At 42.3% G+C, this 17057-nt stretch overlaps 1 protein-coding gene across 28 annotated transcripts in view; it reads right to left on the bottom strand.

The window, feature by feature from the left end:
• KCNMA1 (potassium calcium-activated channel subfamily M alpha 1) overlaps positions 1–17057 on the bottom strand; it is a 708733-nt gene that overhangs the window by 159014 nt on the left and 532662 nt on the right. For all 28 annotated transcript variants that reach the window (XM_033130127.1, XM_033130157.1, XM_033130156.1 and 25 more), the window contains exon 15: positions 8450–8559. In XM_033130127.1, the coding sequence (XP_032986018.1) occupies positions 8450–8559 (110 nt within the window). The remainder of the gene's footprint in view (positions 1–8449; positions 8560–17057) is intronic.

The following is a 17057-nucleotide window of genomic DNA, read 5'->3' on the forward strand; positions in this document are numbered from 1 at the left end:
CTTCTTTAGTGCAAGACACGTGCTTTGTCTCCCTGGCATTTTGCAAAGTGTAAAGCATAAGCTTTCAATAAATGCTGATTAATTAAATGTATGAAAGGAAGGGGAGCAGAACCTCATGAGTTGCTGGAATAATACAGAAGAGATAAAGTGGTAAATTAGGAAAGTCTACTTTAGGTAGAGAAGGCTCTATGTGACTACAGAATCATGAAACAAGATGTTTCTTAACTTGTCTTTTCGTTACAAACAGATAGATTAGAGAAAAAAAGGTGTAGAAGGAAATAACAGCAGCGACGTGCTCTGGGAATCTAATTTTTGCCTTCGACCCACTATGCCACCACAAGTCTAAGGTACAGACAGTGGGTCCTCCTTGGAACTCTCTATAAATCCTGTTACAAGGGGTTTACCCCCCAAGAACGTGCCTTCAGACTACCCAGAATTGATATCCTGAGATTAAACATTTACTTACAGCATTCAAACCCCTTTTTTGGTAACGCAAAATGGGATTTGCTCATCCAATCCTTATAGTCTTTCTATGGTTTTACTCAGTCTACAGCGTTTAAACGTATACAGGACTGGGGAGGGGCGGGGGGTTCGGGGGGAGGCGGAGAAGGAGGCCTAGTGTGAGGCAGAGTATGAGAAAGAAGCAAGAAAGCTTTCACAATGTGATAAACAGGATGAAGTCAGCCATAAGCTAGCAAGAATTTAATTCTTGGTTTCTAAAATAAAATGTCCCAATATGTCCAATGCAGGAAGTTGTTGCTGGCTGCAAAAATAATTACAGGGGAACAGAAATGACTTTTTTCCCAAGGAAAAAAATGCCACTTGTCACAAAAAGGTCTTAAACTAGCAATCTGCAATAAAACTGTTGTAATAACAAGTAAGATTGTTTTCTTGATAATTATTAAGTAGAGGTCTACCAAATTTGACGACATTATACAAAGCCTTCTTTTTTTTAACTGCCAGCATCATCTGTTAACTATAGTAGTTTCAACCCAGATGTTCCTAAGCAAAGGCTCTTAAGAACTAGAGTCCAACTGTTTCTACCTACCCAGAGGAAAATAAATTGTTCTTGCCATTAAATCAGCCACCTTGACTAGAAAGATTGCTTGCTGCTGTGACTTAAGCATAGAAACCATTCCTAGAGTTTGCACCTTCTAATGTGCTCAGGAAGAATATGCAAATATGGGGCTTGGGGCAGCTGAAAATGACTCACCCAGAAGTGAGGTGGGTGAGGACAGAAGAGGCAGCTCTCATTGGGCCTTCCACACCCAGCTCGCCCCAAATGCCACCCCCTCTTCCGTTACCCAGCGGGACCCTGGGCATGTCAGACTGCCTGACACACGTAATCAGAGTAGGTGCAGACGTAAATACTGGGCAGTGGGCGACGAGATCTTTAGGATCTAGGGGCTAGAATGAAAACGATTCAGTTAGGAGCCTTGATTTTAAAGGATAGGCCCTCGAAATGGAAACATCTAGTTAGAGAAAATTTGAAAACAGTGGGATTTGTAAGACTCTGCACCAACAAAATGGAAGTGATTTATGATTTAAAATGCTCACGGAGATGTTCCAATTCCATTTCCCTACAGCTTTGACAGAGGTGGAGGGAGCAGCCTTCAGGAACACCCTTACCTTCATTCTCTCTCTCTCTCTCTCTCTCTCTCTCTCTCTCTCTCTCTCTCTCTCTCTCTCTCTCCCCCTCTTTCAATATCTCCACTAACCTAAAACACTTAAATTTAAAAATAATGACATTCTTTGCTATGGTCAATTAGCATTGGTGTAAACTGGAAATAAATGCATTTTAGAAAGCTTTGCTATTATTAATAATCAGACACATAAAATGTAAACTGAGTGTTTGCTACGCCTACCCTGCATCAAGTCAAGCCCCTAGCACCCAGCCCTTCTGCAGCTGGACTGCCTCCCTGACCCTCCCGTAGAGAATTCTAGACCTGCCACGGCCTCTGTAGCCCTCCACTAAGGGTTCTAATAGATTTTATGATCACTGGTTTATTCACCAGCATGTAGAATGATTATTAGTCACCGTTCAGGTCCCTGTAGTAGAAATACTCGTAAATATTGTATTCCTATCTGTGTTCCTATATGTTCAGTTCTTATTACAAGACCCTCAAAATAATTGGATGAATAGGGCTTGTTCTTTGAGGAAGAAATAATTTTTAAAGTGGAGACTTGAGGCTCTCCATAAATTCTCATGAAACGCTCATTTCTGTAGCCAGGCTAAATAAATCTATCATGTAACCATCAGGTCTGCCAGCTTCTTTCTGCTCTATGTTCAAATTCAAACGTCTATCTCTAAAGACTAATGCTGTCACAGAACTCAAGTTAGACTAGCTGTAGTTTTCACTGGGCAGGAGACCCAGCTTTTTTCTCCAGGTAGGCTTAAACTTTAAGCTTCCTCAAGTGGCTTCATGAAAAGACCTGCCCATGAAAAACAACACAGGATGAGAGCATGATTTTCTGCATGTTTAAGGCGCCCTGAAGGCCGGTAGAAGAAGGGATGAGAAACCCCCATTCCTGGCCCCCCCAGTGTTTTAAACCAGCACAGAAGTACCCACGCGAGCACCAGGGATTAAGGGGAGTGAAGCACAGTGAAGATCTCAGAGTTCCCCAAGTTACCCAGGCATTCACTGCTCCACGTCAGACCTGAATTTTAACTGTTCCATCAAGCTGCAGGGGGACAGAGAAACACACCATATTTTAAATACATCCTTTGTCCTAATTCCCTCTGAGCTGTACAATCTGATACAATTAAGCTTTTATATTTTGCAAGTGATGAATGACTAATATGCTCACTGTGAGGTTCAGAACCTGGAACATGGTGTTTTTGAAGCAGCAGAACCTCTGAAACTGTGGTTTCCTCCCGCTGGTCCCTCCTCTCCTCTTGGCCCTCATTTTCCTATCTGGGGGGGGGTTGGGGGGGTTCTCACATTTGCTAGTTCTCATGATAAAAACACGATCGCTGTCTCCCCCTGAAAACATCACATGTCAAAAGAAATCTGATTTGTCTCCTTCTCTCCTCTAAAGGGGAAACCAATTTGCTCTCATTGGAAAATCTCCAAGAGATCTGGGTGTTGAGTGAGTTCTGTGTGGTAATGTGTGGCTCCCCGCCTCCTGGTCACCTGCCACTTAGCATCCCCTCTTCCCTCTTTATTCACTCGCTGAATCCAACCTCCTTACAAAGCACGGTTCAAGTGCCATCTCCTCCAGGAAGCCTCCCCTGGTCACCCCCAGCCTACAGGAAGCCCTCTCTCCCTGGAACTCTCAGTATCTGTCCTCAGTGTTTGCATCCATCAAACCCTTGTCTATCGGTGCTTAGCTCTCCCTGAGGATGGGCATTCCTTTCCTTAACCAGACTGGAAACTCTCAGAAGGCAGCCACTGTGGGGAAACAGAATCCTTTACTTGGCATTTGTAAATACTCGTATTACTCTTCTACTGTGCATATATATTTGATCAAATCTAATTACAGGTTCCTCTAAAGATGGCACCCTGCCTGGCACACTGGCACAAATATCCCACATTCATTAAATATCTACTCAATTGACCAATGGGAGAATTTTCTAACGTGTAAGAAGCGTAAATGTAACCTGAAAATGCCACAGTGTAATTCTTCCTTTCTCAGTGCTTACACCATATTAGATGAGGCAGGATGGAGGGGTTGTAGGAAGAGGAGAGGCGAGAGAGGAGAACAGGACATTAGCTGGTACTGAGAGATAAGTAATGGCATTCGTATTTCCAAGATGAAGAAACTTGGGGTAAGTTCCAAGTCAAAGGTCAGGCAGCTGGTAACTATCAAAGGTAGGAGGTGTGCAGAAACCAAAAATGTTGTCCCAAATCACAAATCCAGTTCAAGTGCCATCTCCTCCAGGAAGCCTCCCCTGGTCATCCCCAGCCTACAGGAAGCCCTCTCTCCCTGGAACTCTCAGTATCTATCCTCAGTGTTTGCATCCATCAAACCCTTGTCTATCGGTGCTTAGCTCTCCCTGAGGACGGGCATTCCTTCCCTTAACCAAACTGGAAACTCTCAGAAGGCAGCCACTGTGGGGAAACAGAATCTGGTCTTTGGAATTCCATAGCTCAGACTCCGTGGCATCACTCAGCAACCTATTATGGGAATCACGCAAAAACAAGACGCTTTTTAGTGGCAAACATGGCCTCACACCCCAGCCCCTCACTTCCTGCAGGCTTGGTGCTGGCCATCTGCACCCTCCACAGTCACCAGCTGAGCAAGGTGCGCGTGGGAAGAAAAAGAGGCAGGCAGTGTTCTGGTGTTCAGAGAACAGTGGATGGCACCTTCTCTTGCAGATCCCGAAGCTCCTTTGCCTTGCTTTACTGCCACACAGACCCTGGGGCAAGCCAGCTACACAAAACCAAGGGGAAATGCTCAGGAGTTGCTGGCCCTGAGAAGAAACAGCCTAAGGGCATTCTGGGGAAGGTCCAGGGCGTGCCCGCCACGACCTCCAACAAGGCCAAGAGGTCTTTGAGGGCTGCGTCCTTGTTTCCGCCCTGCTTCTCTGCACTGAGTGCTTCTCTGCTCTCCCCAGCCCAACTCTGCTTTCACGAACTCCAGTGGAAACATAACCGAGAGCATTAAAGGGCTCAGTGCCCCACGTCTTCTTCCTGTACCAATCTGGATTAGGCTTGGGGAGTGGGGCGAGCGGTCAGTGGCTTGCCTGGCGTGGTCGAGTGCAGTGTCCTTCCTATGTAGATTGCAGAATAGGCTACGTGGAGAAGGAATGACGGCAGGGGAGCTCACCTGAAGATCCGAATCTGAACACTAGCTCACAAGATGTGGCCCACCCACAGTTCTATGATTTGGCTAAAACCAGAGAGAAATATTCCAGTGTCTGTGCCCAATGTGGGGAATAAGAAGAGTGTGAAGGAATGGCATTGAGGGGGGTTCCCAGTGAGCAAACTTTGAATCAGAATCACCTGACTTGCTTGTAAAAAAAGCAGATTTGGGGACCTCACCCCAGATATTAAAATCTGGAAATATAGCTGAGAAACCTCTCCATTTAATAAGCTCCCCAGGAGATTCTTAATTAGCCAGCCTTCAAGTAGCAGCTACTCCACGCTGCTCCCAATTGCAGAGGCCCCAGCATGGAGTGCTGGTTCTGGAACTCGTCTGCTAGGTGGCTTGGGAAGAGGCACCAATGTCCTTTGAGTTTCACTGTCCTCATTTGTAAGCCAGGTGATAGTGATATCAATCTAAACATCACAGAAGTGTTGTGAGGCTTAAATAAGAAAATGTACATGCAATATTTAGAAATGATACTTCATTTTATCTAAATTAGTTACTGTTTTTGGAACAAAACATCTTCTGGTGAGACATGCGATAAAGCCAAACAGCTGGTGCAAGGAAGTCAAAATACATAGCTGGTGTGCACGTCCTTGGGCAAGAGAGAACCTTTCTCTGCCTGCAATTTTTGAAAAGCTTGCCTTGGGTATGGGGGCTTCTGCCCCTCCTGCCTGTCTTCCTCCGCCATTCTGTTCTCTTGGGAAAAGACCTCAAATTTCACCTATTTATCCTGCCCCCTTGTCTTTCCACAGAATGACTTTCCCAGCTTCTAAGAAAACTCCAAGCTCTCTGGTGCGTGATCCCAGCCTGCAAGGGGACATTCTGCCAGCCCAGGGGAAGAGCAAATTTATTTCTTTTCATGCAATGAGACGTTATGGGCTGCATATTGTTTTAATGCAGTGCATAATTACAGAAACTGCTCTGCAAATCTGTATATTTTATCTGTGCTTTATTACACCCAGAATATTCCCCAATTCTTTTTTGTCTACATGAACCAGCTTAAAATATATTTTGGCATCCTTTATGTCATCTTGAAATTGAATAGCCAATTCTTACTGTAATGAAAATACTTATGTGCCAGCCTGGTGATATACAACACTACACTCTAATTACGCCTGTGCTTTAATTAACCTGAATTGAAAAGTGTTATCATTAAACTGCTGGTAACTTTGAGTTATGGCTTTTCTTTAATTTAAAGTAGAAAACACAGATAATTAAGCCTCCAGATAATCAAATGCTTGAGGAGAGCTTCAATGTTTGGGGATGTTCCTAAATCTCATTAAATGTCCTTTCTTTATTGATGATTTCTACCTCTGCTGTATCATTGTGTTAAACGAATAAACCACTAAGTTGAACACATTCTCGTTCACATCAGAATTTTCTGTTGTTGTTTTATTGTATTTCAGAAGCTGTACCGAACAAATGCTACATTCTCAGACAACAGGATGTGTCTGAGGGAATTGCTTCTCCTCGGGACATGTTCTAACCATGAAACTCAATTAAGGGAAATATTCACAGCAGCCACTAGTGTCCAGCTCTTGAGCTGGCTCGGAAGGGCAGTGAAGCTTCACACCACCCAATGCGTCACAGTTGGCAAGCTTACCCGTGCAGGGGGCTAGGCCTGGGATGAGAACGCAGATCTGGCTTGGTGTTGGACATCACGGAGGGAAGGGCGTACACTAATCCCTACCTTAGAGCAAACTGGGGCCAGTCTGCATTCAGTAGAAATGCAAGTCCAGTGTCAGCTCATGGGGTTTTCAAGAAAGGCCAGAACTGTAGTTTTTATGTGAAAAACCACTCTTTTGAAATACTGGCAACTAACTTTTAAGAAATTGAATACTACAGAGGGCAAATCTGTGAGTCAAATTTACACTGTGGACAACCGAGTTGCAGCTTCTAGGGAAAGCAGTCCTAACCCTACAGGTTAATACTCTTATGAACCAATGTGGTTCCCAGGAGCAGAATAAAAGAAGCAGTGGGGAAGCAGGCTTTCAAGGGAGCACTCGTGTTAGATACAAACACCAGTCAAACTAGGGAAAACCCACAAGCAAGGAAGAGGGCTTTGAATCCTCCTTACTCATGCCCCCAATGCCATCGGACCCCTCCAGGCATTGTCAGGTCTCCTGTGTGCCCATACCACCCTTTCATTGGATGTAGGAAGCCTCAACTGCCTCTTTCTAGAACCAGCTTCTATTACAAGTCCAGAATTCTCCTGGGCTTTCTATCCTAGACAGGCCAAGCTCCAAGGTGGAGAAAATCCCCAGGGACAGCCTCAGTGTTTCAGGACCCAAGGCCTCTGAATGGTTAACATCTTTCTGTGGCAGAAAGAGAAATAGCTTTCAAAGACAGGGACACACGGGAGTTACAAGAGGGCATCCATTTTCAGAAAAATAACTCTTTCCGAATCAATTACCTATTCACTTTTCCAGTCCATTTAGCATTTAAACTTTCTCTTAGAGACAGGATGAGAAATTTCAGTAAACAGCCAAACCATTTTGGATTGCTCAGGGTCCTGGCCCAGGGACAGACCGAGTGCACCTGCTGTGTTCACTGACAGGTCTCCAGGTAAGCCCCAAGCTACCAAGTGCTCCAGCCCCTCTCTGCTGTGCACAGAACAGAAAACTATGAGACAGGGGAACCCAAGAGCCCCAGGACCATACTCAGACTTCCCTTTCCAGAAGGTTGGTTTGGTTTGTGGGCAGACAGCACAAGGGAACAGCTTTTCTTCCTTAGCCCAGTGGGTTCCCAGATTCCCCCTCTTTCTTCCCAGTTTTTGTCAGTGAGACCCAGTTTATCAAATCCTTTGCTAAGGTTTCAATGGGTCAGAGCAAATGTTGCAGCATTCCCTGGGAGTTTGTGTTTCACAAGGAACAAAATCCCTGTTTGACTTAAACCTAACATCTGAGATTCTAAGAATCTGAAGCACTGTCATGGTGGAAGGTTCTAAGGGTCAGAGACCCCTGGAGCTCCTGAGCTCATACCCCTCAGGTGACCATCCATTCTATTTCGAGTGGCAGGGGCTGCCCTTGCTCAAATCTATCCTGCTAAGCCAATATCAGGAGATGCTAAGCTTTCTTATTATTATAACATGGCAGTTGTCCACTTGAGGGCTAAATTGCTAAGGACTTTTTCAAGGCCTCCTTCTGATACATGTGGTTCTGCATTTCCTCAACAAATCACGGATGTACTTTGAACAGTGGCTCCTCTGATGTCTCTATGATTTGAATTATATGCAAGAGAGATTAAAATTCCTTTCATCAAGGGGCTAGCGAGATTTGTTTTTGCCCTGGTAAAATCAGAGAGGCATGGGTTCATGCCTCCCTTCATAAATGTGTCTACATCACAATGGCATAATTCAAGACATGCAGGAGAACTGCAGTTTATAATTTAGTACAAATGATGGATCCAAGCCGGAGATGCTCAGGACTGGAGGGAAAAGTAGGTCTAGCAGAAATGCCCAAGGCAGCGGCCACGTAAAGACCCGCCTTCCCGTTCATCACACAAGGCTGAGCACACAGCACACCCTTGGTAACTGTCGAGTGTCCCAACTCTGCTGGGCAGAGGTGGGGTGTCTTTCCTGCTAGGAGTACATTAAATATCCCTGAGAGCCAAAGAGTACACGGTGATGGTCACTTACTCACAAACAGTAGGGAAAGACAGACCCACGAAGGCACTGGAGAGATATTCTGTGTACATTTCATTTGAGACTCCTTCCAAGTAGTATTTCTGCCACGTGTCTTCCTCAATCTAAAACACAGGAACAAAAGAGGAGGGTTTAAGATATGACAGTAGACTATAAAAGGAAAACTTGAGTCCCAATATCTTTCAAACAAGTGAATGCACTGGTTTTGTGATGATGACCTTCAGCCACCAGGAACACAACCACCCACAGGGAGCTTTGCATGACCCTGAACTCATACGCCAGAAATCCCTCTAAACTACCCCTTCTTTTTAAACCTGTATGATTTAAAGGGGTGTGGAGTCATTGGCACTCACCATAATATTGGTGGGCAGGTCAACGGACACAATCTTTTTGGAGAGCAATTTTACAATTGTTATCAAAATTTATAAGTATATACTCTTTTAGATAATTCCATCTTAAGTATTCAGAGCAAAGAATAGGTAGACAAGTATACAAAGACATGTGTGTAAGAACATCCTTTCTATTCATGGAAAATTGGAAATAACCATAAACAGGATGTTTACACAATGGAATAATGGGAAGAATTAAAAATTATGATGAAAATAGATATATCTGTTCATATAGAAATTATGTTTTTAAAAAAACACATTACTAAACAGTGTGTATAGTCTGGTCCTGCTTTTTAAAAATGCTCTATAATTATCTGAATGTTTGTAAAGCCATAGAAAAATCTAGAAAGCTTTATATCAAAATACTAACAGTTGTTATATCTGAGATGTAGAATGGCAGTTTTTCTCTATAGATTTCTGTGTTGTCTGAAGGTTTTACAAGGAGCATATATATATTACTGTGAAACAACACATCTATTTGTACTTTGGAAAAATGATTTTTCGAAACCCACCTTGAATATCACAAAAAGTAAAATGTGGTTTCAAAGCAGTCTTAGACCAGTTTTCATCAAAATGTGTTGAGTTTTTTTTTCTAATTCATCAAGTTCAACTGTTTTTCCCAAGAACCCTCTTTAGGCTAGGCATTTCTGGAAGGATTTTACCTTGGAATCAATCTTTAAAAAATTATAATGTGAATAACAACAAGAATGTTTAGCCCCCCTGGGAGCTTGGGGATCTCACAGATCCCCATGGCAGGCAGGCAGGCCGGCTGTGTGATCCCTGGGTATCTGTAAGCAGCTGCCTCCCACGTTCATTTCCACTGCAGGTTGGATAAGGGCGGGGGATGAAAGGGAGTTTCCCAGACAACCCGGAAGTGGCTCATCTCACGATGCTGAATTAAAAGGCATCTTCCCTATGGCCCAATAGTCACTAAACTGGGGGAAATGCAATGCTTGAAGTTGAAAGAGACTAGGAAACAATGGGACATGCACACCTTCAATCTACTTGGTGATACTCTGGAATACAGACACCAGAAATCATTTAGAAATAAATTGATGTTCCCTGATTCTGTGCTATTTGTCTGCTTTATACTCAGTCTGAGTGATTAGATTATGTGGGGTAACCTCATTAGTTTGAGCTGCTTCTAACCTACCCCCACACATTAGACATTAGCTATGCAATGCTGCCGGGCAGGGGTTGTTTATCTACAAACTGGTCTTCCCCAGAGTGGGGTCTTAAAAAAAAAAAAAAAAGAAGAAAGAACAAAAAAGGCACTCAACCATTTCTACTGCTAAACCGCATGATTTTAAAAATTAACTGCAATGTGTTTTGATAAGCATGAACTTTTTAATTTCCTCAAATCATAAGATTTCAACTATTTTTTTCAAATAAAAGATAGGCTTGACTTTATAAGCAAAGGTCATTAATTCTAACTAATTTGAAGAAAGCCTAGTCTGCATTACTTAATAATTTGAAATATGGAATATTTGGGGCATTACATTATCACAATTTGTTTTATTTGTAAGGAGGATACCAAATGAGGGACTGGCAATTATAAGTCTTCATGGTAGAGCTTTATGGGCAAATAGTATTCATAAAGGGAAGACGTCACCTATTCTTTTAGCAAACACATTCCTGTCATAATGTGCTCCTTAAGTTGCTCATTCAAATATTACAATGGATTTTCAAAAAAAATTGAAACCGTGAACCTTTATCTCAATGATTTTTTATTGCTGGTGGTATTCCTCAATTAATGTGGTTTTAATATGGTTCTTTTAGTTATGGTTGGTATTTTCATACCTCTATGTCCTAAATGGAGCTACTCGTTAGACCAACTTTAATTGTAGGTTAATCACTAAACTTTTTAAATGAGAGAAACAGATTATTTATAGGATAACAACATTATTCATGTCAGCAAAAATTGTTCTATTGATTTATTCATTCAGCAAATATTTATTGAGGATATTCTGTATCTTAAGACCCATTCTAATTACTGATTGAATCCTATTTAAATTGGTATTTATTTTCCCATATTTTTCTCCTTGCTGGGAAAAGCACCAGATACATCTGGCTAAGGTACATCTGATCAGATATAGCTGACTTTTACTGATTTTTTCCACATTTCTCTTCCTGCAAGTTTGCCTTTGTAGCTGATTTGAAATGCTTGAGGACTGAAAGTCAAAAAGCTGGAAAAAATGTACTGAAACTTTTCTAGAAAGCAAAATGCCTCTTCCACATTCATATGCACATGCTCAGACTGGATCTACAGAGCTAGCTATGGTAGCACGGAATGGACTGAATAAATGCCGAGGAGTTTAAATTCATCGTCATCCCTCTAAGATTTCCACATCTTGAACACTATTTTCATATAGACAACTCAACGTGCTTGTCAGATTTCCGATAAATGTTCTACAAAAAGACTACCAAACAACACTTAAAAATGGTTAAGGTGGAAAAGTTTATGTTATATGTATTTTACCACAATTAATTTTTTTTTAAAACCCACACGTACAACATACGAGCAGACGACTCCGTAATTCATTACTATTGAGACTCTTTAATCCTTAGGGCAGGAATGACAGGTTGTGGTAGAACGAGAACAGGACAATCACAGCAGGAGAGTCAGGTAGCAAGCACCCAACCTGATGACACCAGTGTCACAAACTGAAACAAGGGAATCTCAATCTTCATCCCGAGGCAAGGGCTTCAAGTATCGCTTCTTACTAAGGTTTACCTTCTATGACAGCTTTGACTTATTTTGAAAAGGCAAAAAACAAAAGTGCACATTCCTTTTATCTTTGTCATGCATTCTTAGGAAAGGAAAAATAAGTGTAAAATACTTGTACGTTGAGTTCAAAATACTTGTGCTTAACACAGAGATAAACGACAGTGTACAAAGAGATCTGGAGAGGGCGGAGCAAGTGGTCGCTATGATTCCCCTACAAGAGATGACAAAACTGAGGCTCAGAGAGGTTAAATAACCCACTGAAGGTCACAAAGCCAATTAGTGATACAAATAGCTCATGCTCTTAGCCACCTTCCGTAATACATACCTCTTGCTGGAGATGACCGTGTAAATACATAGGGAAGTAGGGGTGCTAGGATTTGGGGCTGAGAGCAGGAAGGTTGGCTGTATATTAAGTATGTAAGGGGAAAATATCAGACAGATGCTGATATTTAAGTCCTCAAGGACTTAAAATTGTAAACCCTGGAGCCCATGACTTTGTGAGAGGTCAGCGAGAAATAATATTGATTTTTAGTAGAGCTGAAAGGAGTTCAGGCCTCCTTGCAGAGCATGACGGCATCATTTCTATTCTACAAAATGGAACCATCCCAGCCTACAGCCACTTTCCTAAAATAGTACATGCTGTTCTCCACATTTGTGTTGTCAATGTACTTTTTTTTTTTAACCATAAATGTGAATACATCCCAGCAGAAAAATGAAGGGATGGGACCAAAATGACTTAGGGAAAGGTGCCAAAATTAATTTGCCAGCCATTCAGCAATCAGTCAAAGGCAAAGTATTTCCTGAGGCAGCAACTTCTCCTTTGACTGTCACATCAAACTCCAGCTGTTTCAGAAGAGTGCCTAGCACAGATGCCAGATGATGGGCTGCGAGTCCTTATTCATCAAATCCCTGCAGTATCTTCAGGGAGAAAAGGGAACTGAGCCACTGGACTAGCTCACCCACAGTTCCCGTGGCCTTATTTATCTACCTTGATTACCTAATTTTTCAACCAGTCTAGTTCAACCCCCCAAGTAAATGGTTGTCCGACAATCCATGAGCTGATGGCGCCACCATTCGAGGTACCTTCCAACTGGAACCATCAGCCACGGCTCTGAGAGAAGTTACACCTTCTTGATCCCAGGTTCTGCATGTGTTGCTAGTGATGAGTCAGTAATGACACCTTTTATATTTTATGCTTTCTCTGATTAGAGTGAAACTGTGTTTCTCCAATGCTAACAGCCTGGTGAATGTGAAAAATCAACCATCCTCGCTGGGGTACGTTACAACCACTGTGATTTCTGTTCCCAGCAAAGAGTCTGAACAACCTTATTGATTGCAGCCAAATAATTTTGCAAAAGTCCATCCCTACCTCTAGAGTCAAGTAAATAATTCCAAAGATGATCATATGCCAATCCTTACTTAATTGAAAAAAAGTATGCGGTTTTCATCCAAATACATGTTATATTGTGCACATCAAAAATAATGAACTGAAAGGGAATTGTAAATATCAATGCCCATTACTTAACAGCTGCAATAAGAAGAGGTGAGTCATAATACACACACTAGCACTGCCCCAAACTGGTAGGAGGAGGCTAGTCGAATAGCGGGTTGTTTTTACATTTACAATTTTTAAAAAATCTATCTGAATTCTCAGTTAATATTTTTCCTTTAAATCATCCAAAGTTTTAAATCACAAAAGTACTTAATAACAATTAATTAGCCACGTCTGAACTATTTATCCATGTCAATTACACAACACATTGTCATTCTCCTCTAAAATATGGCGGTCTAAAATAGAGCGTGGTGACATTAACTGGCCGATGTTTCTTAGATCCCATAAAAACATATTTATCTCTACAAGAAAAGAGAGAGGCCACAGAATGTGCCAAGCCCTTGACTACGATTAGGAATATGGAATCAGCATTTACGGGCTCAAGGCTGAGTGTGTGGGCCGGTCCCTAAAATAACTGGGGTCATTTATCCCCATTCCTCAACAGCAAGCTGTCACTGGGAAACATCTGAGTTAATGTTGCATCTCAGCATCTCTTGCTGGAAAGAACGATGTTAAGGACAACCGAGCGGTGAGAAGACTTTATCATTGGGCTTCCTGGATTCTCTCTCCTTTATTTCCTTCTAAGTTCCCATGTTAACAAACTTGGCCCCGCTTTTATCTATGGGCGGGGTTATCTCTTTCTCCCCCCCTTCCTAGCCTCAATATTCTTCAGCATAATTGTAAACGCTAAAGTCAACTCATAGAATTAAAAAAGGAAACATCTGAATCTTCTAGCTGAGGTCCTCACAGGTGCCAGGTCACAGAACGCGTCGCTGCACAGCTCTCTGGGGTGTGGAGGGAACTGGTGATCAAGTCGAAACCAAAGGAACGAAGCGGAAGCGCTGGGGAACGCACGGTGTTTTGCACCTTTTCAGAACATGTTTCTTTCCGGTGCCAAACTGCCTGTCTACACTGTACTTCTCAGATGTGGACTCCGGTCGGCTGCCCTTCCGAGAGCAGCCCTGGACCTCAGGGAGTCCGCAACAGTTCGGCGTTCCTCCAGGATGGCCTATTTCAGATCGCACCATCCAGAGTGTGAGGACAGGATGAAAGGATCTCATGTTTTTCCAAAGGCTTCAGGATAATGTCAATTAAAACAAATTATTTGGGATTGGATGGAATGCCAGATAACTGGTTGCTTCAGCACTGAACGAATAAATAAACAACTCCAAAGATAAATTTCGGGGTGGACTTGAGCCAAATCTCTTATTCCCAGACTAGTGAGCTGCAGACAATCAAATAAGATTTCTTCCATCAGACTTTATGGAAAAAAACAAACAGTTAGCCCACATGAGCTATCTAAAGAGACATGAAACGTATGAGAATACGCGGCATTTTCCCATTCTGTTACCACAGCCCAGGCTACTTCTGAAGAGACCAAGAGTGTCAGAGGGGCTGAGGTAAAGGAAGGGTTAGCAGAAAGAGTAATACGGGAACTTTTTTAAAAAAATTCTTATTTAGAAATTATTTAAGAAAGTGTTACCTATGTGGCAGGAAATTGGTATTTTTCAACATGGAGAAGGTTTCTCTACTCTCTCCTGATTTTTCTCTCCAATGTAGAAAAGGTGCTTATGCTTAAGAGATGTCAGACCTTTCTAAGAATCGGTCTAGTCACTCTCTATCCAAACAGGACTTTGGTTTTGTAACGTTGCTGATAGGTAAGAACATCCTTACTCGTGCTTCAAATAATAAGGTTCTTAAAATACCACTAAAAATCATTCTGAGCTGGGTAGGGCGAGCAGGAAGCAAATGTTCTCAAGCAGACGCCTGCCTGGGCGTCTTCATGAGGACACCTGCCTGCCGAGTGATCCCCAAGAGGACAATTCAGCCCCCAGCTATAAGATTTTCTAGGACAGAGCTTCTCAACCCATGTGAGGCGAGGGACCAGGGCTTTGTTTTTATTTCTAACATTCATTCTCTCTCAGACGGAAACTTCTGCAAAATCTAACAGAAATGAATTGAAAAAAAAAAAAAAAAGACAAGACGTGCAAAGAACAAATCCAAAATTCTCACCATTAGAGTTAACCCATATAAAATTAATCCATCAAATTGCTTTAAAAGTGTGTAAGCATTTACTCCCATTTTCGGTACTTCACTGTTCATGGATGAGTGGCAAACAGTTCACAGACCCATCCAGGGACCGCACCTGCGGTTGTGCTGGTCTCAGTCTAACTTCCACGACTTACTTCCCACAATTTCCTCCAAGTTTCAGTAAAGTAGAACTTTTTTCAACCAAGATTTTCCAAAGTAAGCTCAACAGAACTTACTAACGGGTATTACCTTAAACGTAAGAGAGTAGAGAGGGGTTCTAGGGTGCCCCCATTCAAATGTAGGCTATACTGAAGGCAGAAAATTTTACCTGAATCTTCAGTTTCTGGAACATTGCATGATTCATCATAGTAGCTCAATAATACTAGTTGAATGAATGAAATAAATTTGGGAAGCACTGGATTCAACAAAGCCAAACTGAGCACTCTTTGAGGGCAATGCTTAGAGTATTTAACATGTTAATATGAATTGTAAATCTCCAAGGGGGAAACCTGGTACTTAGTTACAAAGCCTCTTGTTTTAAGGAGCAGCTCACGGAGACGGGCAGTGCTCACCTACAAACATCCACTCCCTGACGTCCCCCACCACTTTGTTTCCCTTGGTCCTTCTGTCAGAAATACATCTCTCAGGAGCCATTTCCTGTTGTCAAAATCCAGCTCTTCCTACAAGTTCACATCACGTGCCACCTCACTGCTGGGGCATTTCCCCACCCAGATGTGCTCTGCCGTGCCTTAAAGGGAACGCTAATGCCCACCTCTAAGGAGGATAGCAGGGCGGAATGACATGATCCATACAGAACGCTTAGAACGACCTACCCCATAATAAGCAGTCAGTGCACGTCTGTTATCATGTAAGCTACCATCATACCAGCATTGAGTCTTCCAACATCTGATAAAAACCACAATAAAGCAGAACCTGGAACGTGAGCCCCTCCCTTCTGCATTCAAATTTGTATCTTCTAGAACAAGCAGCTTAGTACCTTATAAGGTGCTTATAAGAGGTATTTAATTAATGTTTGTTGAACTGAACTGAACAAAACAAAGCTGGAGCAAGACACACACAAAAACAAGCAGTTTTTCTAGGCATCTAATCAAAAGTAAGCACTTTTGCAGCATTTCGTGTCAGACCATGAAATGAACCAATTCTACCTCCAAATGCTGAAAAATTCTTCATTCTTGAGATCTAATAGGGACCACATATAAGTGGGTCCTTTTTAAACTTCCCAGAAGACTTCTGTGAGCAATATTTTTCTGGGAAATTTTGTCATCACAGAACATCTTTGGGGTACTTAGCAAGTGGCTTATGGCTTTCTAAATTCAAAACGCAGTAACTCGGAGGCTTGGATTTGAAAGAAGCAACTCTCAGGAACTGGTGCATCCCCCCAATGTAACGGAAGTCCTTGCTCCTGTCAGCTAGCAGTCCCATGGTCATCCCTACAGAAAGAAGCCCCCTTTCTTCCTTCATCTCATGAGTACGCTGTGTTCCCGAGGGGACCCCACCCTCTGTCTTCACCTTGTCTTCACTTTTGGATTCCAGTGTTTCCAATGAATCAACATTGGAATCAAACAATGCAAAAGGAAATAGACTGGGCCCAGCAAAGACTACACCTGGCAATTCTATCACTTCTAAATTCCAAAACTGAGGCCCAAAACAACTGTTGATTGACCATTCATTCATTCATTTATTCATTCATTCATTCATCTGTAACTAGGAGAAGATGAAAGGAGTTAGAAAAAGCATTTGAATCAGCACAGGAATTATGACCTTGCTTTTGATGAGACTAACCACTAGAGTTGCCTGTGCCTTTGCAGAATCATCAATGTTTTAGACACTTTGATGAGAACACCACTGCATCCACTGTTGTTAACACTTGGGATAATGTCT

This window comes from Rhinolophus ferrumequinum, chromosome 16, assembly GCF_004115265.2.
Source record: "Rhinolophus ferrumequinum isolate MPI-CBG mRhiFer1 chromosome 16, mRhiFer1_v1.p, whole genome shotgun sequence".
In the NCBI taxonomy this organism is placed as follows: Eukaryota; Metazoa; Chordata; class Mammalia; order Chiroptera; family Rhinolophidae; genus Rhinolophus; species Rhinolophus ferrumequinum.